This window comes from Sturnus vulgaris, chromosome 13 (genome assembly GCF_052056855.1).
Source record: "Sturnus vulgaris isolate bStuVul1 chromosome 13, bStuVul1.hap1, whole genome shotgun sequence".
Lineage (NCBI taxonomy): Eukaryota > Metazoa > Chordata > Aves > Passeriformes > Sturnidae > Sturnus > Sturnus vulgaris.
In genome coordinates this window covers 7,889,612-7,914,389 of record NC_142255.1, presented here as the reverse complement: position 1 = coordinate 7,914,389, position 24,778 = coordinate 7,889,612, and the positions used below count along the sequence as shown (strand labels likewise).

Below are 24,778 nucleotides of genomic sequence, written 5' to 3'. Positions count from 1 at the left end.
AGGGAGTGGTTCTTGTGAAACCCTGCACAGTTAGCCTATCCTTGGAGACATGTAAAGAGCTATTTTCATAGCAGTTTCAAGCTTTGTCCTCCTCCCTGTACAAATATTTAAAAAGTGATCTCCACCCTCTGCTTCCGAGACCTGCAGTCCTAGTGTCCAGACACATCCAGTTTCACATAATAGAAATAAGATTATATTCATTGCAAAGTATATTCTCAGCAAAAACTGCTGTGAAGCTTTTAAAAATCATGGCCCTGCTACTAAAACCCATCCCAGTTTTTCCTTCCAATTTTGCTTTTTTTTTTTATTAGGCTTTTTACTTTCACATTTTCCAGTGTTTCCTTCTACTCTTCCATACCTCATATATCAGGATAGTAGGAAGTAGAAAAGGAAGATTCTGAAAAAACTGATACAATTAGAATTCACAATGTCACCAAAATAAAATCGTCCCCAATCTTGCTTCTAAGAGTAAGAACTCCTTGGTTTAAAAAAAAAAAAAAAAAAAAAAAAAAATCACTAATGGACACAGTTTTAAACTCCACATCAAGCCTTCCATAGTTTTGCCGGTTGCAAATCCCTCCTGAAATCCCATTCAGCTCTGGCTTTGCACTTTGCCTGGTATGCAGATGGACAAGAGCTGTGAACAAACGCTGGAAAAGCTCCAGGGGCCTTTTCCATGGCTGACAGGACCCCCACTGCCAGCATTTGAGCTGTGCCTGTACAGCTGCTGCTCTGGAGCCTACACACACACACACACAGATTGTGCTTTATCAAGAAGGGATTCTCTGCAAATCAAGTGCTCCTCTTGTTCCCTGCATTTCCTCGTCCAAGGTATTTTCAACTTACAGACATCAATCTTAATGGGCTCATCTTTTTGCTTCTGGGACACAGATCACAGGACTATTGTGTGATAAAACATTCCAGACTAAGGCAGATTTGCTCCTGTATAAATTAAGGAAATTGGCTTGGCATGCAAAATTTCCCCCATGCAATATGGGAATAGGGAATATGCTTCCTGAACTGGCCTTACACAAAACATGCAACTCCTGTGCTGCTACTGAGCTGATGTAGAAAAGGAAAAAGAAGGCAAAAGAGATGAATGCATGGAAACACAAGCAAAAAAAAAAAAAACCCCAAAAGCATTGATCTGCAAATAAAAACATGTATACATACACACAATGTAAAATTCAGGAAATCTGAACATGCCCTTAATCAGACAGTCCTCAAGCACATCACTTTAAAGCAACGTCTAGCACTTACCCCAGCTCTGCAAAAGGAATAGTCAGGGCACACTGGAGATAGTACTTCCAGTAGGAGTACTTTTCCAGCACCACCTCTTCAGCACACAGCCAAGAGGCTTACGTGTCAGCTGTTTGCATCCACGTTGATGGGTGCTCAGAGATAAAGAGGTGTGCCCATGTCTGTGTCTAGGAGGGTGCTGTCTCACTGCATGGCTGCAAACAATTACACAGCTCACACGTCCCTTCTACTCCTAGAAGCAAAGAGCATTTCAAAAGAGATTTGTGCAAGACCTTCCTTGGAACAGATCTAAAGTTGCTGCAAAATCACCCACACACTTCAAGACAATCACGTTGTTCCCAGCAAGGGTTTTCATTTAAAAATGCATTAATGATGGAGTATATGAATCACACCTGTCCAGTTCCATTCACAGCTTTACATTCTTTACCTCAGGTTTGAGAATACAGAAGTCTTTAATGCAATCTGCTTCCTTTCTGTTGAGGCTCCATGCTTGTGATTAGAGTTGACATGGGCATTGGGGAAGAATGAGTCCAAAATCCCCCACAGAGAGAAAAACAAGACACTGCAGGTCTCTCAGAGGGCAATAATGCATTTGTACAGATTTGATTATTCTGCAAGTGCACATCAATTCGTAGTAATTTTTTTTTACCAAGGCACTACACAAACAAGCTTCAAGAGTGTTTTATGTGTCTCTCCATCGCTGAGAAAGTGATCCAGAGTGCAGAGGAGTAAGTTCAGTAATGCTGTCACACCAGCACTGCCATCACACTACAGCAAAGCAAAAACCACATTCCTGCTCAGCGTGGGTGAAGCACACTGAATGGCCTCACCCTGCTCTAAGGCTCCAGCAGCACCTGAATGCTTGAAGAACTGCTCAATCAGACACCAGCCAGCTCTGTCCAAACACGGCACAGAGACTTAAATAATGTTCCTGCTTAGTCAGCACTTTGTTACAAGCGCTTTGTTAAAAGCTGCCAGATCCGTGCAAATGTCACGTAAATATATCATGACAACAATTGTTCATAAACTCAAGTACCTGCTGTGCTGGGGAAAGAGAACTAATGAACAAGCACTTCACCAAAATGTTCTGAGCTGCACTATTGTTTTTCTTAGGAAAACGTATGACTTGGCTTGCTTTAGTTTTGGTCAAAATGACACTTTCTGTAACTTCTGGGGCTTTGCTGTAACATAAATAACATGAAAAAAGAATAGTCCTTGGTTACTTTCAATTGCTTTACCTGACATTTTACTGTTACGATGTTTTTAGTTTCAACTGTAGAAGAATTCTAAGGAATTGCAAGATCGATATCTAAGGAGTGCCTCTTTCTTGGAAAGATCTAACCAATTTTAAGGGTGCTCAAGATACATAAGAATCTGCAAAACACAAAAACACAGGCTGGAAGATTTTAACCTCCAAACACTCATGTCACTTTTACTTGGCTGAAGGTGCTCTGCCATTTTTCAGCATCACTACAACTGCAGCACTTAGAGAGCACAAAGTGATGGGCACACAAAGCACTGTGAGAGTGAGTTACTATGGGACATGCTAAGCAGAAAATGATAATCCCACCCAGAAAGGGCACACAAAAGGGAAGCAGCAGGTCTGATGTGGTGAGAGCCTTGCACAACAGGCCAGGCAAGGAAACAGCAGGTTCTAGACTTTGTTTCCAGAAAACCAGGAGACTAGGAATGGAGGAGCCAGGAAATGAAACAACAGTTGGTTTTGCAATTGCATTTGCATTTCAGCATCACCAAACCAACTATCAGGCAGCTGGATTTCAAAGGTTATCTCAGTTACACAAATGAAGGAAAAGCAGCATGGAACTGGGGGGAAAAATGAAGAATAAAAGCAGGAATGTTGCAGATGGTTATTCAACACTCCCCATACAGGAGGACCTTTGTGCAGCTGCAACTTCTGTGCAAAAAAGCACAGCACCATCTCTATTCCCTCATCAGTTCCTAACATTTTCATGCTCCATAGTAAGGAAATACTGTAGATAAATAAAGATTTGCAGTACTATGTGAGGAAAACAGTTGAAATCTCTCAGAGGACCTGTCCCCATCCCGGGAACAAGAGCTTTTGCCTCACAAGTTACCTCTTTGCACTCTCATCAGAACCCCCTTTCAAGTCAGAACACTGAAGCAAACATCTGTATAAAGTAAATAAGCTCCAGAGTAAACTGGGAAAAGTAAAGCAAGCATTTTTAATTTCTTTTTAAGCAGTTCCACACTAATTACTCCATCCTCAACCATTCCTCTCTTCCTCTAACAAATACATTAAGCCTCACTGGCTTCCAAGTGTGCTTCTATGCTTTTTCACTAACTTATAAACAGGAAATTCACAGCAATGCTCAGCATTCTCCCTAACGTGGAGGAATAATCTGGCCAAATAAATTACCTTCATTAGGACAATCAGAAGTCAATGAAGAAGGTCAGCTACCAGACACCTGAAGATACCTCCTAATCATTGCTGGATAAAAATGAAGACCACACAAATATGATACAAATGGGACTATAAAACTGCGCCATTCATCTAACATGATATGGGCAAGCATACAAAGGGGAGAGGCAGGAAAGAACTGCAGTGCAGAATTTAATCGACCTTTTCATCCTTTGGATTGGGAAATACATGGGGTTTTTGTTTCTCATAGCAAGTAAACCCCTTCCCTTGCTAATCTGGTTGTTAATTGGAAGATACAAGAACCTTTTTTTCAGCAGTCACTGCCATTCTTTAGCATGATTGCTTTTCTGTAATATTGAGATCTAAACTAACAGGGGCCACAGTATAGAGGATTTCTAACATTTTGTTCTTCTAGTTATTTCTTAGAAAATTAAATGCTTTCTCATTATTTAGGTGCCATTGAAACATCCAAAAATTTTGAAGTCCATCACGAGTTATTCTGAGAGCAGCTAATCACAAGGCATCATGGCCTTTTGGAGCAGGACTAATGTCATCATTCTTCCAGCAAACAGTGAAAACATCCTGTTCCTCAGAAAATTTACTGGTTATTAAAGTTACTGACATTTCTAGTGAGCTGGAAAACTCTGTTATCTATGGGTATCAGGCACAACATCAGGAGTAATAAAAAGTTACTGGTGAAAATATTTAATCAGAGGGATTTCTTAAAAGAATGTATCAAAAAGGACAAAATAAGTTCTTAGTTATCTGTGGGAAAGCAAGGGAAACTGTCAGTTAAAACCCCTCCAGCAACGAGAAAAATGGACACAGAACAGACAGACAGAAGGATGGATCTAAATTGATAAAACTGAGGCTCACAGCTAGCATTCACTTCTCCCAAGCTTTTAAAAATCAGAAAATGTTGACAGAAGCATCCTTGCAGGTGCAGAGCTCACTGGACCTACCCGAGATTGTGCTGCCATGGGAAGCCAGTCAGAGCAGTGCAGGCTGGCAGCAAGACACTTCAAAGAGTCTGAGAGGTGGGTGGCAGCTGTGAATTATCTGCTCCTAAGAAGTCTCAAAAAGAAACTGAGCCTTTAATTTCAGAGTCTGTAATAGCTATAGTCTTGAGAAAGAAATTTTCAGCCAGTACTGAGCAGGAGTTGTTCAGTAAACATGTTTGGAGATAGTGAGTGTATGTGATGCTTCCATGTTTCATGTTTTAGAAATAACTTGCTGAGAATACTCTGGCCATAACTTAACATGCCCATTACATAATAAAACACCACTTCTGCCTGAAATAGGCTGCATTCAATAGGCCACAACCTGCTCTCTTCAGGAAGTCACTAACGTGTGGCAGCAAAGCAGAATCTTCACAGAAATCTTTGTGAGACAGCAAGACACAGCCACTGTGAAGCATGCTTGTAGCTCAAAAATATCACTCAAACTAAAGCAAAGCTAAAACTATGGTGTTTGAGTGGGCTTTTCTTTCAAGGATTGAAAGCCAAGCCCCTACTTCCACCCTATCCTCCACTTGATCAGCTCCGGAACTGCAGCACAAATTAACACTGCCCAAGCTGTCTACTGAGCCCCTGCAGTCTGCCAAAATACTCAGACAGTGCTTTGGCAAAATGCTGGCTTCAGTTCGTATCCTAGCACAGCTTTCTAGAGCCTCCAGGAAGGCATAATTCAAAAGAAGCACTGATTAAGCAGGCTGAACTGCTCAACACAAAGCTTCCATTCAAAAAGCCTGCTGTTTTTCAACCCGAGTTGCCAACAATATTTATCTCACTGCTCAGATCAGAATCCCATAATACAGCATGAATTATAGTTAAAGCCTGATACACAACAAAGACTCCTGAGATAAACAGCACAGCAAACCAGAATCTGTTACACTAATTGGTGTTATATACGAATATATGAGCAAGGAAAGCACAATTCTAATGCCACAGTTTGCCCATACCTTTCCTTTTAGTTATTCCCAGATGGAGGGAAGGCCTCAGGATGGCTGTGGAATAAAACCCCACCTGAAACCTGGAAGCCATTGCCAGCTTTTCATGCCGTAGGTGCCTTCCTAAAGAATTCTTTCATAACATTTCATGCACACAAAGCATCCTCAAGTTTCACTTGAACTGACCTACAGTGACAGGCAATTCCCTACCTCTACCCTTAGAAGGCTTCAATTAAAATTCAGAACGGTTCTGTTGATAGCTAATAAATGGCAGTGAGCTTACAGAACAATCACCTCTATAACCCAAGTTCCAGAAAAAATATACAAAGCTTTTCTATGAAAATAAATCACCAGTCAGAATGCTCTAACTGATCCAAGCAGTACAAGTTTCCTGTTGAAAACTGTCAGGGAAATGCATATGCAGTTATCACACCACAGTACATACAGACTCTGCTGTCTTGGTGAGAAACCAAATAGAAACGTTGCCTGCTTGTGAAGAACTCAAAAATTTCACACAAACTGGCAAACCACCAATGCTACATCATAACTGAGAAAGGCATCAAACCTCTGAAATGAAGAATGGAATAAAAAGGGTAAGTATATAAAGGGCAAGGAAAGAATCTATTCAGCTGTGCCTGTCAGTGCACAAGTCACAAGAAAACGGGAATATGTAATGGTATTGTCCCTCAAGAGTTTATATATGAAAAGTCTCATTAAAGTAGGTGCTAGTGTTTCATCATCTGCTGACTGACTTTGGCTTGCAGCATTTGGATTGATTTTAAATCAGTGTATGTGATTTACTACAGAAGAAACTAAGAATCCAGTAATGAGATTCCAGTAAAAGCAAATAACTATGTGAAAAAAGAAAATCTCAGTTAGCACTAACCAGTACAGCTGCAGTGCCTATAGTGGAGGTGTGCTAACCAACCCACTCACTCCCAGAGAATTTCCTCACCAAGATCCCAGTTCTTCTGTTTATACCAACACTTGTATCACAGTGTATCAAAACAGAGCTTTTTAAAAAGAAATTATATCTCTATGACACAGCGTTTAAACAGAACTCAGAAGCAGGAACTATACTGTTTCCTAGTAATGAAGTAAAACATTTTAGACCAAATAAAAGTTACTCCTTTTTCTCCTTCCCATTGTCTAGAGCTTATTTCCTTCCTTCTGCTACGATACCTTCCATATCTTTTTCCATTAACTGTTTTAAGATTTTTGAGGTCATTCCAAGTTTTCTATAGTTTCAGAACTTTTGCTGGTCTTCTTTTTTCTACTTATTTTCTAAAGAAAAAGAAATTACAATTTGTCTTTCATGCTTAAAGAAGCCCAGCTAAATTAGATTCCCTGTTTGCCTTTACCAAGCTTAATTACTAAGGATATTTTGTTTAAGATCGTGTTATAAACTAAAAGCATGTTGGAAACATGCAAATATACAGAAATCCAGCAAGAGTATGGTGAGGTAAAGGGTGGCAGCACCAAATACTAGCATATTGCAAAAGAATCCAACATTATCAAAGTTTAATCCTCAAATAACTAAGGCTATTACAAATCACTACACTAAAATGTGCTAGAAATAATTGCTGTAACACACATTCAAAATGCACATGTAATGTAATAAAATGAAAATATTATATAACAGTAAATTACAGTGAAGCAGATACAACAACCAATCCATCCACACAGCACAGGAAAAACAATAAGAGTGAGCCAAGCATCCGTGTTTACAAAATCCTTTTTCCCAGTTACTTTATATAAACTTTTCATACACTGGGGATAGCTATAAGGAAACTACAAGAAAATATATTTATTGAACTACATTTATGAATTTCTCACTTCTCTCTCATAAACACAAGTCAGGTGGTGATGATCTGGAGAAAAAAAATCATCCTAAGACATTCTATGCTAGACATCAAATAAAACCCTAGGAAAGCCTTGTGACCTCCACACAAGTGGAGAAGAATACCATTTTTTGTTCTCTGAACAAGAAAATTTTGGTTATTTACAGTCTACAAAAACTGGAGTTTTGATCCATGATTAGAAAAATGCTGGCAAACACATGGCTAGATAGGATGCCTTATTACAAAATCATGCTTGGGGTGGCATGACATGACTTAGTCAGATGGGTACAGATATTCTGATCTTCTTCCAAAGGAGATAGAAAACACAGTAATAACAGCCCACCTTCCTACTGCTTTTACCATTAATTTTAAGATTCGTGTCAATACTATATGACTGAACAAGGAATGTGAACTAGATGAGCTCTCATGGCTCCTTGCTATTCAATTTTTTTTTGTAATTAAAAATAACAGCCTGTGCAACACACCATTTTCATGCATTTTATCACCCCTTTAGCAAACATGATAACAAACATGTTGGTACACAATGCAGTTTAAAAACCCCACCGTTCTAAAAGACTGTTTCATTCAGTGCAATTTATCTTTAAATGCTAATGGGAACATAGGAAGAAATAGAAGGGAAAAAAATTCAAGCACTGCAACATTTCAAAATACTGAGTTACTGTATTCTAAATGTTATTTGCACATCACATTTACTATCAGGGGTCTAATTTCACCTTCTAACTGCAGAATAAGTTTGACTTAACACAGAAGAAAATGTAGGCTGGTGACTTGGGACCAGAACAGCCATCTTATGGCTACAGGATCCAGACACTGCTCACTGCAGTCATTTTATTTCTTTTGTCTGATGCCTAAAGAGGCTACACAGTGTTAAAGGAATAAAGTAGGTATTTTTTAAAAAGGCCTTCAAAAGATACACCTTGGGCAGTAGAAGAGCCCAGCTGTGGCTCCACCCAAGATGGACTCCAGGTCCTGAGTTTTCACACTTTTATAAGTTTTGGTCCATTTACATTCTCTGGATAATTGTCCAATTACAGCTCCAGGTTATGGAGTCCCATCCTCCCAGACTGCTCTCCTCAATTTGCTGTTGTTTGCATTTTTTGTGCCTGAAGCTGCAGCAGTGTCCTTGGTTCTCAGGCTGGAAAAGGATTGTTTTGTCTGACTAAACTGTGAAGAGAACTTGCTAATATTTTGTATGAAGTTCAGAGTTATATACTAATGCAGTAAAGAATCTGGAAAATATGAAAGCTAAAACTTAAGGCATCCTGTCAATAAACTTACCCTGGTTTGTATTTAAATCTATTTATGAAAAGTAATGACTAAATACATACCAAAAGATCTGCAATTTTGTTATTTAACCCCAAAGCTTGTGTTACATAAGGCAAGTGTATTCCCCAGCTTTACTTTTCCCTCTAGAACATGAGGATGCAGCAATGCTGAACTCTCAAAATCAGAGTATTCCAGGCAGCTTGTTAAAGTGCAGCAACAGTTTCAAAACTACTCTTAACAGAAGAGCAGCTGGCACTGTCAGCTCAAGGAAAACAATGTAATAAATCTTCTGAAAATAAATAGAAAAAAAAAGTGTTTACATACCTATGTTTAACAGCTGTGAATGGAGCTATAGCTTTCCAAATGTGCTTCAGTGACAAGTTTCCTGACACAGTTCAGATCTCTCGAATACCATAGTCATGCAAAAAGAGCCATTTCTCACCTATAGGAAGCATCAGCAGAGAAAGAAAACCAAAATAATGTAGTAAATACTAACAGCTCTAATATTCGCAGGGCAATGGGAAGCTGCCAGCCCCACACAACCACCCTCCTCACCTAATTACACTCAGCTGCTTGTCATGTGGTCTTGCTGACTGATCAAGTGATCTGTTTTCCCCTTTTAAAAGTAAGCAAAGTAGCTAACTAGATCTCCCTAAACCAGGTAACACACCTCGAGCCTTTGCATAAACAACTAACCCTCCTCCTTGTCTTAGGGAGAGGAAATTGCAGTGTGTGAGCACTACTTTTTCTAAGTACACAAAAAAAATAAAATACAGCAGACACAGTAGTCTACTATATTGAAACGCAGCAAGCACCAAAGTTCCCCAAACTGGTTTTATTTTCCACCTTTACAGACAGCAGAAAAAGTTATTGATTCCAAAACTGGCACAGACACCAGAGAGAGACCATGTGAGCAGGAGCTGGCAGGATTTGGGGGAACAGTGGCAGCTGTACCATAGAGCTTTGTAGGCATCTGTACCTGTGTCCAATCCTTTCTGCTGAACCACTTCTGATGGCAACAAGCTCCAAGAAGAGATCAAAGTGAGGATGCTGCCAGAAACTTTCTGAAACATAGACACTAAACCTACAAACTCCTGTCCCTGCACAGTCCTTAGAGACACGTGCAGACATTTTAAACATTTAAATAACGTTAAGGAAACAAAGCTACTGATTTAACATGTAAACCACCTCTTCAGTGAGTCAGTTCACAAAGGCCTGCTAACACAAGCCTCCAAGAGGCAGAATTCACAGATGTGCCCCAATCTCAACGCCAGTGTCTGCACCGAGGCCCTGCACTGGGTGCAAGGGATGAGACAGGATCTCGACAGCCCCTGCAGTGCCACGAGGCCTCGTCCCCTCTCAGACACCCCAGCGTTACAGATGCTCACAGGAGAGCACTGCAAGGTAAGTTTTGCACTCACCATGTAAGATTTAATTGATGTGAGCTTTTGCAGACAAGTCTCCTTGCACAATCCTTTCTTGTCTCAGTTTCTTTCCTCAAGCTGCTTCAAGAGCAGCAAAGAAAGAAAATTAAGGTGGAGTCTCAGGCTAGTCTCCAATCTTCTAATTTAAGAAGAGCTACAGACAGGCTGCTACAAATATTTAACATATGGATTCAGCTACCAGTAACAAGACAACTCCACAAGCTTCTTAACTCTCACTTGTTTCAGTGCTCAAATATCTTGCCTCTTTTCATGTGAATCAAGGCAATTTTTATTTTCCTTGCTCTGGTGAACATCTAAGTTCTGTTATACAGAGCTGGAACACTTTTTCGTGTGCTGCCTTAGCATTTTTCCAGAATTAGCTAAAATCCATTTCTTTGACATTTAGTTACAGGTTGTAATTTTTAAAACTCTACCCATTCTTGGCTCAATCCAATCTTCTATAAATTTCACCAGGTTCAGAAGAATATAAAAGGTCCTTTTTTATGCCCACATGCAATTGAAAAACAGAATTGTGCTCGATTTTCAGCAGCATGCACATTTTTAATCTTTAACTGCTTGCTTCCCTGATCAATACCAGCACATTTGCTTCACAGTGAAGAAATATTCAGACCACAGGCACCCCAGAATGTCTGGTAACTGCTCCAGAGTGCAGAAGGAGGAACAGGATAAGAAGTGTTGACAGACAAAGCAGCAACTCTTCTGCCATGTTGCAAACAACCCTGGAGGGTGACTACACACACTGAGCACAAACTGTCTGTCTGGAAGTCTCAACCAGCAATGTAAATGAAGTTAAAACTCTTCCACACAGTCAGGTGTTTGCCATCTTTAATGGAAAAACAATTCATATACAATCCTCAGACTTGTGTTTTAATTCAGGATGAAATGAGGCTGCTCAACTTGTCTCTTACCAACTTGGTGGAAGGAACACCAATTAATTCTTCCTGCATCCCTACCAGGCAAGGGTTTTATCCAAAACAGTAAGATTTTGCCAGAAAGGTACAGCTGAAATCAAGATTTTTTGAGGGTGAAGTTATGTTGATTTCAAACTGGAGAGTTATGAACTGGGAGGTCATGAATGTTTGGTTATTTATAATGTCTATTTTTAAACAAACACGTTTGCAGTCTCTCAGCAAATGCTGCACAGGCAGCTGAGGCAGCCCTGCTGTGGTGACAGGAAGCGAACACAAACCAAGCAGCAACAGCTGGAACAGGAACCACTGCAGGCAGCCCAAGGTGAACCTTCCTCCCACTGCTACCCTAATCCTAGGGGGCTGTAAGAGCTTGGACAATTTCTTACTTCATGTAGGGGATCAGAATTACTGGAACTGTTAAATGTAGTTTTGAAGCTCCAGCTCTACAAAGGAATATCTATCTATTTAGTTATTTAATATTCCCAATGTTTTTACAAATTCTATGAACAGGTTATACAAACAAGATTATCTGAATGCATGGACTTTATGTTTTACTTGTAAAACTTCCCTATGCTTTACAGGTCTAGGAATTTAGGAGGAAATTTGAGAAGTTAAACACAGTGAACAGCATGGAGCATTCTTCATTATAAACATCAGAATATTTGCCTTCATACACTCCATACCCTTGAGAAAAGTTGCAGGTGTCCAAACTGTCCTGTAGCAGATGTTTCTTCTATAAGAAAAATGCTGGATTGTTACCTGCCTGCAGAAATAAAGACATCTGCCACTGGAGAGAGGAACAGGAGAAGAACTGGATCTAGTAACAGCCCATTTCAGATAATGCTACAGATCACATCCCTGTTTCCAAAGCCAAGAGCTGTGCCTGGCATCAATGTCATCTGCCACTGCTCTGCAGTAACAGGCCAGTACCTCAGGACAGACAGGATAGAACTAAAAGGACCTGAAAGGAGGAGATAAATTCCATATAAAGGATTTTTCTCTTTTACCTTCCTCTCATCAATATCCTTTCGGGGGGGGGAAAAATTAAAAGACAACCCACACTCACAAAATCAGCTTTCACACCAGAACTGTTATAGCTGAACCTTGCCAGGACCAAATCATGAAAGATCCCTTCGGTGATTAAAATAAAATTAGGTCAGGCAGGCCTTCCTGCTACCCAAAGGCACAACTGCTAAATATTTAGCAATATTATAAAGTAAAACTTTCATTATGTTCTTTTAACTGTAAGCCAATCTAGGCAATTTCTAATAATGCTGACAGAGCTTTCTCTTAGCTTTGCATGTGATAAAGGATTGATGTATTTAAGATCTGTAGCATTCTACATAGAAAGGAGGTTCTTTAAAATAATCCCCTCCAAGAGAGGCTTCAGGTAACTAACACCCAAGAATTACCAGATGTCTCTTCAACAATAAAAGGTTGACAGTAAAATAATCAACAAATGAAAAGCATCAGTTTTGTTTTCATAGAACATCAGACTGCCTAAAGACAGAAATCCTTTGCAGCAGCTGGGCACTCAACATCAGCACTTCAAAAAACTTTAGACCAAACACTGTCATCAGAAAAAACATCAAAAGACTGCTTCCCAAGTAAGATTTATATATGGTTATATTTGGTCTCAGAAAAGATTAGTAGAATTATCCCAAACAAGCGACTCTAATTGATCTGTCAATTCTGTCAAAACTGCCAGTTTCTGCCTCCACACCACTCTCTGTTAATGCCCATGCATGCAGTCTGTCCCAAGGCAAAGCCAAGCAGAGATGACTATTCCAGATCTGAATGAAAAGGGGAAGGAAAGAACCCTTTAATATCTGAACTAGGTTCTCTCTCCCTCTTATTACAATTCTGAAATATCAGAAAAAAACAGTATTTAAAAAGAGTATTGTTCATGTCCTTGAATAAGATGTTATACCACCAAGAAATTGCCAAAACAGATTTATTTAACATGGCAATAAAATGTGTATGAATAAACATGATTATTTGTTCTGACTGAAATGAGCAAATGTGATCATTTGGCATGCAGGAAATGGTATTTTGGCAACATTGACACTACTCAAATTACATAATCTGTACTCAAAAGAACATTTAACCAAAAGATGTATGAATTACTTGACATGCTACAGTTCTTCTGTGAGATTATGTTGTTCACATTTTGTAAGGCTTATGAAGTGAATGCCTGAGTGCATGAAGAGAGCACCTAGAGCAGCACTGCATGAGACACCGGTGGCCCTGCACTGGGTGAGAAGCTGTAAAAGCACACCAATAATCTGATGTCTCTATCTTCATCCTGAAGAGCTACAAATCTCATTTTAGATCAATGATTTTTATCTACTTTAAAGGGTTGATGACTAAGTGAATTTTTTAATTAAAAAAACATAAAAAACATAGTATCTTTACAGGAAGCTGCTGTACCAGTTTAAAGGAACCTGTGCACTACAGCTACCTAAAAAAGGATTTTCAATGTTTTACAATTCTGTATTAATACAGCTTTGAAAGTTTCTGTCATACTTCTATCCACATTTCAACTTAATTGATATGTGTTTATTCTTGGCACTACCTGATCCAAACATGTTACTTGAAAACCAATCTCAGCAGAGCTGGGTTTTCTTTCCATCACAAGAAGACACTGTTCACATCTTTTCTGAGCAAGTGGTTCATCATTCTCCCCACAAGCTGACAACAGTGTCTTTTGCATTTTAACTCTGCTCTCAGGAGGAAAAATGGAAAGGTTAATTATGTGAACTATGTGACAGAAAAGTCTGCTGCTTCTGAGCTACAGCAGAGTATTGCTTCTGCAGTGCATTGTTTGATCTTCCATGCAATGAAGACATGAAACCAAATTAAACACCTGTGATGCCTATTTTTTCTACCATTTCTTAAAGCATGAACACCATTAGAGTTCCTTCATATTCTCATTTATTCAGTCTCTCCTCAGGTTAACTAACCTGACTGGTTGATCTGCCTTCCTTCAGGGTGTGCAGGAGGAATGGGTGGGCTTGGAAATGTGGTGATTCTACAGTACATTACCAAATTAGATCTTTCAGTTCCATTGGCCCCATTCCACTCCCTGTGTTACTCCCAATTACTAAAAACGTTACTGCTCCCATTCTTCATGCTCCCACAGAATGCTGGATTAAAGAAAAATTCCCTAAGGCTCAACACACCACACTGGAGATTATGAATGCAAAAAGGACTTCTTGGAACAAAGCTCCAAATTTGCAATTCAAAAAACAAAGCTGAAATGAGGACGTGCCTCTTAGCCTGGTTTCCTAAGGAAACAAAGCTCATTAGAGAGGGGCAGAGACACTGAATTTCTATTATTTCTGCCTTCTCCCCCAATATTTGAATCTGCTGATCAGCTTTAACACTCCTTTACAGAGGAGAAAAAAATCACAAAGATCCGAACTTCCTGAACAATTTGTGAAAAAATGGAGAAAAATGGCAGACTGGATAAAGGGAAAAGTGGGATGTGTGCCTCCCCTGAAAGCTGGCAGTTAGTTTCCAGTTCTGCAAGGGAAACCCACCAGCTGCCCAGGTTGTACCTGCTGCAGTACATACTGTGACAGTCATTCAATTTTACATTTACTTTCAAGTTGGATTTAAAAGACACTATATATTTTAAAAGCAAATTAAATTTAAGCACATCTATTATTTAAAAATGAATGGAATAAATAAAACAAGTGGAGTTTCACCATATTAGCAGTTCAGATTTGGGGGAGGAGGAATTGTCTTTCAAAACCTACTAAAAAGCATGATTCCACTTTTGCTGCATGTTCTTTTCAGAGGCCTTCCAAAGCCTGTTCTGCAGCTCCTCTTGACACACAGCAGGATCTCCTGTGGGCTATATCCAAACTATCAAATAAAGATTTATATTCACCTCTTTCATTTCATAGATAAAAACTACTACTACTACTTTAACAACTCCAACTTGAGCCTATATTTATCCAAACTAAAGTTATGAGAATTTTTCTATGAAACTCAGAAGAAATACAATCAAGTCAGACAATACTATCTTCAAACTTGGTTAACATCATCTCTGTACAGAGATGTCCATCCTGACACCATTCCAAGAAAAAATATGGAAGAATTAAGTATTAGTCAGACAGTTCATGCCCCAACACAAAAGACCTGTCAAGCTGAATCAGTGTTAGAGGAGAAAGTCAGTGGAGCATGTGCAGTTACGTGCACAGGATCTCAAAGTGCTGCATGAGAAACTCTGTTGGAAATGGATAATACCAGCAAGGCTAGAACTGCTCTGATACCTGGATTTTGGGTCATATTCAGTCACACATAAAGCTTGGTTTAGAACAACACAAGTGGGGGTGGGGGAGGAGGAATTATGCCTTTGCAATTAAAAAAAAAAAAAAGAAACAAACAAACAAGCCACCATAAAAAGACCCCAGTTATCCAGCCTTTTGCTATAATCTGCATTCTGAATGTTATCTAGGCTTCCAAGCAGACATGGAAAGCACCAGACACTGGCAATAACTGTAGCAGCAAACTAGCTCATGCAAATCTTGCATAAAAGCATTTCACAGCACAAGCAGTCCCTCAACTGTGAGCCTTGAGAGATACCCTGAAATTCTCAAAATGTACCACACTCCATGGCAGTCACACAATTATCAGCAGGAATCTCCAGGAGGAAGGTAATTTCCCTCAGCAATTACTATATAAAATACTATACTAAAATATTATACTGAAATTACTATATAAAATACTATACTAGCAAGACTGGTGGAGACACATGAGAAAAACAGAAAATTTGATTTTTTTATTCATAAAAATGAATGAAGTTTTCTTTCCCCCCTACCCACCATATATGCTTTATTAGTTCTTATCACCACTAGCAGCCTTCAGTCTAATATTCACTTTCCTCAAGGATGTTATTGGAATTAATTGTTTTCTTCCTTTCAGTTCACAGAGCAACTGTTTTCCTTTCAGTCTCTGGGTGATAAAGGAACCAAAAGAAATATCCCACAGTTATGAAAATAATAAGCCAGGCCTTAAGAGTTAGACTGGGCTGACTTTGGACAACAGCACTTGTCCAGAGAACCTTCCTCACCTTCTAATGATATATGCTTAATAAAAGTATTATAAAAATTGTGCATCCATTGTTTTCAATTTTGCTTTGCATTCTGCTGTTTCTAATTCAAATCTGAAAGGGGCTTACATACCTGAAAGCCTATCCTTTCCAACTAAATAAACTGCTCTAATAAAAGGCATTCTTTCTACCCATGGAGCTCTCCTTACCTGAAAGTATTACTGAAGAATCAGTTTTTATCTGCTTTGCTATTTATTCTTTTATCCTGTTATTACCCTTTAAACCAATAGCAGTACACAGCTACAAAACTGCAGTCACAAACTCCAAACTTAATTTGGGCTCAGCTACTTGATTTGTGTAGCAGGGTCCTTATACCTATCCAGTGTTTTATTTGTATATAAAATATTTCAGCAAGGTGTACTCGTTACAGTACTTTTCATTCACATATCATATTTACACAAAGAATTACTGCAGAAGTGTAGTTATTTTCAAAATACTTTTTGCAAGTACCCACAAAATTGACTTTTAATTTTAAAACACCGATTACATATTAACTACCTTTTTTTGTCCATTGCAAATCACAGATTTCTAGAAAAGTTGTACCCCTGCTAAATTTGTATCATCACTGCTGCTTCCTGCCCCTTTGCTACCTCACTACCAGTCTTCACATTGTCTTCCAGAAGTGCCTTTTTCTGACACACTTGATTCTTACCCGTTTCTCATCAGTAAAAATATCAAACATAGAGAAGGAAAACAGCTGTGGGAAATGGATTTGCAAACTCGGGAACACATCACTGCACTGGTTTACACTTGGATAGTATCCTCAGAGCCATAGAAGTAAGGACATTTGCCTGGCTTTCTTTTCCTCCTGTAGTCTAAAATACTGAAGAACTTGTTAGGTCAGCTCCAGAGTGCTGAAATGTGCCAGTATGTGAAAAGAATTCCAACACCCAGGATATGCAAAACTGTCACACACACCCCAAAGCATCCTCAGCCCTTTGAAGCCACGACAACACCACAGGAAAAAAAGTATGCTGGTTGTATGTCATATTTTAATCTATATGCCATAAGGCTTATTAAACTGGAAAAGAAATCACAGGCCCTGAGACTATTTATTACTATAAATCAAAATTAAATTCTGCTGTTTTATGTATGAAAACACAACAATGCAAGGGTGTTCCAGAAAAGAAAGTCAGGGCTAGAACTTATTCACAAAGCTCCACTGGAGATAAAAGGATCATTAAAGCATTAAGTGATCTCAGCTAGTCCTGCCTCCTGACAGGGATGCAGTTCTGACTAAGAAGAGAAAAAAGAAATGAGGAAAAGAAACCTCATAACCAGATGCTATATCCAGAGAAAGACTGATTTGGAATATCTTTGTATAAATAGAAAAAAAAAGTGTTTCTGCTAAAAAAGCTGCCTTTTAGATAAGAATTTATCAAACCATGCTGTACTTAAACAACTTTTTAGGCATGTTTGAAGCCTGTGCTGTAAACTCAAAGATTGTATCTGCAGCACTGAGTGGTATCTACAAGACAACAGGAGCAAAAGCAAGTTCCAGAGCACTACATATGCCTAGCCCAGGAAAAGCATGTGTGCAGAGTACAATAATGCAGCTTTAATACAGAAGGGAATATTTGATGGTTAATTATTTAAATCATGAGTTTAATACATTTTAAATGCAACTTAATTAATTGCTGAGACATCGACAGGGGAAAAGGAATTCTCATTCTTTATATTCCACCCATAGTGCAAATTTTGCCTGTTTCTTCAAAATAAATTAAATTCTAGCTACCTCTGTTGACTGTTACAGACTGGTCTCAGTAATGGTGTCGATCTGCAAGTCCAGGGTTAGGCTGGAAACTTACAGACCTTTTTACAGGTCTTTTGTCAGCACAGCAGATACCTGGCAGGAACAGCACAACCAAGAATTCGAAGGGACACAGGGTTACTGCACAGAATACTTGTTTCTGTAAATGTCAAGTGCTACTTAAGAATTCTTTTATCTCACCTTATCTTCTCTTTGAAAGAAAAGGAAATGTGTAATCAAGTGATAAAATAATGTGTTCCCATGTTTAACAATAGAGATAAAACAAACTTACAGTCTGGTTTTAGCCATCTGGTTGCTCATGAGAAATTTTGTTAACTGTGAAAATAAACCTGTGTAAGTTATAGCACACCCTCTCTCCCAAACTCCTTTGTGCAAGAGATTAAATAGATGTAAAATCAGAACCCTGAACGAGAAACACAGGAACATGCTGTTCTTTTTAACCATGCTTAACCATTCATTTAGCATTACAAATACCATTTCTACATTTACCTATCAACATTTGAAATGCATATTGCAGTATATGCTTTTCCCTGGATGGAAAATACTTGGAACACTCACAAAACTAGTAAAAGTCTGTGACAAGAAAGAAGGGCTAAGAGATGTCTATGTAAGATTAAGTTCCCAAGAAAGGGCAGAATAGATTTTGTAGAGTTTCAAAGAAAAACGTGTAAAGTATAGCAACACATCACCTTGCAGATCTAACTCCAAACATGTATGTGTTATCCTGCTGAAAATCTCCTAAGCACCATCCATGAGGGAAGTGTTAGAGGAGTCATACAATCAGAAAGCTCCAAACATTCCTCATACAGCACTAAGAAATAAAAACTGAGTGGTTTCAGCAGTTCTAAGCACATCCTTCATACTTCGTTAGTACCATTAAAAATACCACTTATATATTAATATATTCTAGTTAGAATAGCTAGAAAAATCAATAGGTGTTTCTGATGGATTTAGTTTTCTTTAGATCCAAGATCATCAAAGTGTAAATTCAGCCCAAGCACTGCAAATCCGGCTGAAGGGCCTTCTCAGCACGAAGCCTCCCTCAGACAAACATGCGGTGTTCAGAAAGGAGCAACAGGTCTGCTGATGGCCACACATAAGATTTGAGTCCTGGCTAGCCAAGACGTATCGTTACTATGGTGCTTTCACAATGAATTACCATTTTAAAACCTTTTCTAAAAATTTAAACCAGACATGCAATCCACTTCTCGTAAGAAGAACCGCAGGTCTGAAGCGGGGGAAGCTTGCAGAGCGGCAGGAAGGGGGAAGGCCCGAGCGGGGCTGCTTGTTCACGGCAGCTCCGTGAGGGGAAGCACCTGAGGGGCAGCCCAAAGGCGGGGGCTGCGGACGTCTCGCCCTCATCTCCCGAGTGAGCTCCTCTCTTAAAGCCCGGGTCGCCGGCACGCAGAGTCCCCTACCCGAAACACCGTCCCGGGATTCTGCCCAAGCCCTCTGCCAGCCCAGCCCAGCCGAGCCGCCCCTGCTCGCTGCCCTGGCTGCCGCCCTACCTGCTCGCCTCCCGGCCGCCGGAGCTCCCGCAGCCGCGTCACGCCGCACCTGCCCTTTTTTGGGCTCCGACCGTGTCTTTTCCGTCAAGGCAACATCACTTCCCGTACAGCCCGAGGTGGGGGCGGGCCAGGCGGCACCGCCCCGGCGTGTCCCGGCCCCGCCGCGGCCACCTGGGCGGGCTGAGCGCGGCCCGCGGGCAGCACCGCGCGGTGCTCAGCGGCATCGGCCGGGCTGGCTCTGCAGCCAGCACCTCCCCACCTCTCCGAAAGATGTCGCGCCTGTTAGGAGGAATTCGTGAGAGGCAAAACAGGTTTTGCAGCGAAAATCCGCGGTGCCTGGTTAATGCGCACCACTGTGGGTTTAATGAGTTCTTCCCGCCGCCTGCTGGCTGCCTGCCTTCCCCCGCAAGGCAAGAGTACTCTTCACTCTCAGCAGCTTCCCAGCAAACGCTTTAAATCCAGCAGTCTCAAGAATTCAGCGAGCAGTCTTAAGCTCTGTTACATCAATAACCTTTTCCAACTACATCAGTTCAGATATCCTCTTTCTCGAAGCTTTTCAAATTCAACTGCTATCTTTAAGGACAATTCCAGTAATTATATTTAGAAAGGAAGTGCCTTCTAGACCTGAGCTACACCTCTTCAAAATAACCTTTTCAATATATAATGGTACCCTAAAGGAAGCTGCTGGAGACACTGCAGTAGTTCAGTGCTTGCATTAAACTTATGTGGCAATTTGTGGCATTTCCTCACAGAATCAAGGAATGGTTTGGGTTAGAAGGGACCTTAAAGGTCACCTAGTTCCAACTCCCTGTCATTGGCAGGGACACCTGCTGCGACACTAGGCTGCTCAAGGCTCCATCCAACCTGGCCTTGGACACTTCCAAGGGATGGGGCAGCCATAGCTTCTCTGGGCAATCTGTGCCAGTGATTCACCACTCTCACTGCAAAAAATTTCTTCCTAGTATCAATCTAAACCTGCCCTCTTTCAGTTTAAAGCCACTGTCCATGTAATGTCATGTTCAAACTGCATTTACTGCACTCAACCTCACCTCCCAGCTCACCTTCTGTGCTCCCATCTCAGCTTCCATACCACTGCCTCCAGCTATAACATTGTTCCTGACTTAAGCTATAGAGATCCAGACAACTGGTTTCTTCTCTCATTCTGTCCAAACAAGATTCTGCGTTAAAACCAAAACCTGGGATAAGTGTGTCCCAAGATCTCCTGGGTTTGGTTTCTTTTTAGATTTACTGAAGTCTTGACATATCTACTGATTTGGTTTCCCTAAGTCTCAGATTCTGTTCTGTCAGACCAATCCACACGTATTCCAAGAGTAATGCTGTCTTCCTCAGCTACACCAAGTACCACCCATTTTTCAGGCAGATTTTTCTATTTTACACCTCACTGTCAGAAATGAAATTTGTGTATAAACGCATGTGGTACGTGTGTGTATGTACATATGGCCAGGTCTGATTATAAGCTAAGGATATCAAAACTGGGTGTAGTTCCCTTCTCAGCCATTGGCACAACTGCTTTCCCAAATGAACTAACGTATTAAGAACTGAAACCATGAGAAGCAGAGAAATATTGTATTTATCACTTGGAGAATCAGATCAGAGGCAATCCACCAAAACCCATGAAGCGTAACCACACAGCAATAGCTTTCTTTTTCCAGTTTCCTGAACTTATTTATATTTAGAGGTGAAATAGACCTTCAGACATTCAGAATGATTCAACATTCACGTCCCAAAGTCTGGTACCAAACACACAGGCTCGCAGCTGCAGCTCCGGCAAGCAGGCGGCTCCAGCGCGGGGCCGGCCCGCAAGAGGCGGCTTGGGCGGGACGGCCCCGGCAGGTGACGGTCGCGCCGGCTCCGAGCGGCTCCATTGCCCTCGACGGATGGGGAGTGCGAGGGCCGGGCTGCGAGGCGATGCTCGGGAACGGCGCCCCACGACTCCCTCAGGGCCTCTTCTCGGGCGCGGTGTCCGGCGGCGGCGCGGCGGGGCCGTGCGGGGCCGCGGGCGGCTGGAAGAGCGGCCCGTAGATGTAGATGCCGCTGGCCACGCCGAGCGCCACGGCCACGGCCACGTGCTGTAGAGGCAGCCGCCCCCTCATGCCGACACGCGTGGGGAGGGCGCGCACTGCGGCCCGGCTCGGCTTCGGCCCGCGGCCCTGGCCCCTCACCTGAATGCGGGACACGGCAGCGCCCCAGCCTCCCGCTCGCTGCAGGCACCGGACGGAAGTGGCGGCGCTGTCCCGCCCCCCGCGGTCGCGCATGCCCCGGCGGGGGAGGCGGCCGGGGCGCTGCGGGTACAGATGCCGGAGGCGGTGCGGCTCCGCAAGCGGCGGTCGGTGCTGTACGGCTCGGCCGGCGGGGCTGCCGCGCAGCGAGGCGCCGGTAAGCGGGGCAGGGCCGGGCCGGGCCGGGCCGGGCCGGGAGGGGCGGGGGGCGGCCCCCGAGGGGCCCGTGACGGACAAGCCTCGCCCCCGCAGGTGCGGCCGCGCCCGCCCCGCTGCTGGCGCTCGCCCTGGCGCTCCGGACGCTCAATTGCTTCCTCGTCCAGACCAGCTTCGTCCCGGACGAGTACTGGCAGTCTCTGGAGGTGGCGCATCGCATGGTTTTCAAATATCCTTCGCCTGCCGCGTTCTCCGCGCCCTCGCATCGCTCCTGGCGGGCCGGAGGGGACGCGGACCCCTCGGTGCCGTGGGCGGGAGAGTGCTCGGGACCGGCTGTCCCTGCTCGGGTCTGGCTGTCCCTGGCAATAAGATGTTGGCTTGATCAGCAACAAACACCCCACCGTTCTGGCCCATGGGGACAGGAGGTTTCAACCCGGATGGCTCACGTGAAGCTTTCCCTGTTAGTTGGTCATGATCTGTCCTTAATATTCATAATTATGGTTACCTGACTTGGGAATGGACAAGTAGCTTAAGGGGCTACTCGTACCCACTGATCTTTGCAAGCATGTACAAAGCATTACAGCTGCTGGCTAAGGATGATGTTCAGCTGTTGGTGAGTATAATCAAAAAATGTGCATCTGCTACTAAAATTCAATTTTAAAGCATTGTATTTAAACACAGTGTATTTTTATCATTGTCCAAGAAAAATGCAAAGCCTTGAGTCTGGCAATTGGAGATGTGTGAGCACAGAGACTCCATTGACTTCCCATGGGGGCAAAACTCATTCATAGATTTCCAGTCAGCACTTGATGTCTGCAAGTGCAGAGGATTATTCTTGGCTTCTGTCAATCTCTTGGAGTTTTATATTGCTTGTGTTTGCCACAACATCATAATTCCACAGTAGTTCAGTCTTCCAAAGTGTTTAGCAATGTATATTTGTACTCAACCCACAACAACTAACAACAACCCCTTTCGATTTCTGTTGGAGATGTAAAGCAGATAATTCTACTTTCCATCTCTGAACACTTTCAGTTGAACTTTAGACATTCTCTGTTTTGGCAGAAATTCTATCTTTACCCAAATGAAATAAATAAGGATAGAAATTCTATCTTTATTTATTTCATTTTTAAAATTATAAAAAGCTATAGAGAATATTTACCCATTCACTATTTTCATACCTGAACCATCATTTACTAATTCAGTCCTCTCTTAAAACTTGGAATTTAACTTGGTTTGTTGCAAGTACAGTTGTCTCTCTACTTAATACAGATCTGGGTCCCTAGGATTGCACAGGCAGTGCTGGCTGCTTTTGCTGATGTGCAGCTTTACTCATTAGTGCAACACCTTGAAAATTCAGAAACAGCAAAGTTTGTGGTGAGTCATAGCCTTTAAAAATCATGCATGATTTTGCATTGTAAATAAGAGCAGAATGATACGTCACACCTTGAAGAATTACCACCTTCATTTAGGTGAACTTGTTTTAATGTGTTCATAATTATTTTCAGTTCTTCTGCCAACTCTGTTCCTGGTTTACATGGTATTCCTGTACCAGAACTCTAACAAACACCATGGAGACTATTCTTACCATTTTTGCTCTTTCCTACTATCCAATAAAAGGCTCCAAGATGGGGAACAGGTGAGAAACTTTCTCCTAACAGTATGGATAATTTTTGGTTTGGGATGACACCAATCTACTGATGCTGTTTGAAATGCTAACTTTTTCATAACATCTAAGGCAACCAAAGCCTCATGTAGCAAGAGTTCTGTCTCATAGAAAGAACACTAATATTTCCTCTAAATATTTTTTTAAGATATGTAAAATCAGCTATTCTCTTGTTTCCTTTTGCAAAGTGCGACTTTATGGGAAGTTTTATTTTAAACTTCAAAAACCTGCAATATATAGTAACTTGGGAAAAGATAACAAACGCTTTTTGGGGTCAGCTATAGGTGAATTTGTGGTCACCATTTTCTTTATTGCTTGCTGTTTTAAAGTAGGTACCTCTAGTTAGCAACTCCATTGTAACAAAGCAATTCTAGAGTTGCAGCCTTCCAAGCAAAACAGAGTATCTGCTCTCAGAGAGTCAAAAGTTACCTGCAGAATGAAAGACTTTCGGCCAGAGACATGACAGTTGTTGAAATGTCACTGTCTTCAAAAGAATTGACCAGACCTTTTGATAAGCTGCTGGGTTTTTTATATTTCTTCCTTCTAGTTGTAAGTATTTAGCTTTGGTGGCACTTGCAATTGTTATTCGTCCCACTGCTGTTATCCCATGGATACCTTTGGTCTTCAGTCATTTTTTGCAAGAACAGAAGAAAACAGACCTTATCCTACACACCTGCATTCCAGTTGGGTAAGTTCTTTCTCAGTTTAAACCAGGATTGTGCACAGCTACATCTTAAGATTGGTTTTTCCATTGCAAGGGCAGACAAGCCCAAAAAACCTGATATCATGTAAATAAAAAAGAGAACAAATAAGAGTCCTTTGGCAAAAGTTTAAGGAAGGGCCATGTCTCCTTTAAACCATCAGGAAAGATTTCATGATGGTGAGAAATGAGTAGCATTCCAGCTTAATCTGGTATTGTGCCAAAGATACCAGGTGATGGCAAGTGGCCACTGTAAAATGGCCATGAGTATGGATAATCTCAAAAATACTAGGAATCAGAGTTTTGACAGCTATCTGGAAAAGACAGAAGAGCAATTCAGGCAATATCAGTGCAACAAACTTTCCATTTTTGCAGATTGGTCACAGTAGGAACCTCTTTAATAATTGACCGTGTGTTTTTTGGTGAGGTAAGCTGTTTTAAACTTGACTTATAAGAAGAAGGTTGGGGTTTAGTATTTTAGCATTAATGGGTATTTCAGACTTCTCTGACTTCTCTTGTTTCTGTGAC

General features: G+C 41.3%; 2 protein-coding genes across 5 annotated transcripts in view; one reads left to right on the top strand and one right to left on the bottom strand.

The window, feature by feature from the left end:
- Window positions 1–21,748, bottom strand: part of RAB27A (RAB27A, member RAS oncogene family) — a 32,356-nt gene extending 10,608 nt beyond the window's left edge. Inside the window, exons 1-2 of one of the 4 annotated variants that reach the window (XM_014874094.2) lie at window positions 19,492–19,664; window positions 9,062–9,179 (exon numbers count right to left, since the gene is read on the bottom strand). The gene's annotated coding sequence lies outside the window, so the exon portion shown is untranslated. Of the gene's footprint in view, window positions 1–1,260; window positions 1,290–9,061; window positions 9,180–19,491; window positions 19,669–21,674 lie in introns of those variants that run through there. The other 3 variants (XM_088172512.1, XM_014874097.2, XM_014874098.2) reach the window with 3 other exon arrangements.
- Window positions 9,989–24,778, top strand: part of PIGB (phosphatidylinositol glycan anchor biosynthesis class B) — a 20,609-nt gene continuing 5,819 nt past the window's right edge. The window contains exons 1-10 of the mRNA XM_088172806.1: window positions 9,989–10,141; window positions 19,372–19,901; window positions 21,189–21,530; window positions 21,590–21,888; window positions 21,984–22,116; window positions 22,383–22,500; window positions 23,157–23,261; window positions 23,393–23,523; window positions 24,098–24,238; window positions 24,626–24,677. Of these exons, the coding sequence (XP_088028932.1) occupies window positions 9,989–10,141; window positions 19,372–19,901; window positions 21,189–21,530; window positions 21,590–21,888; window positions 21,984–22,116; window positions 22,383–22,500; window positions 23,157–23,261; window positions 23,393–23,523; window positions 24,098–24,238; window positions 24,626–24,677 (2,004 nt within the window). The remainder of the gene's footprint in view (window positions 10,142–19,371; window positions 19,902–21,188; window positions 21,531–21,589; window positions 21,889–21,983; window positions 22,117–22,382; window positions 22,501–23,156; window positions 23,262–23,392; window positions 23,524–24,097; window positions 24,239–24,625; window positions 24,678–24,778) is intronic.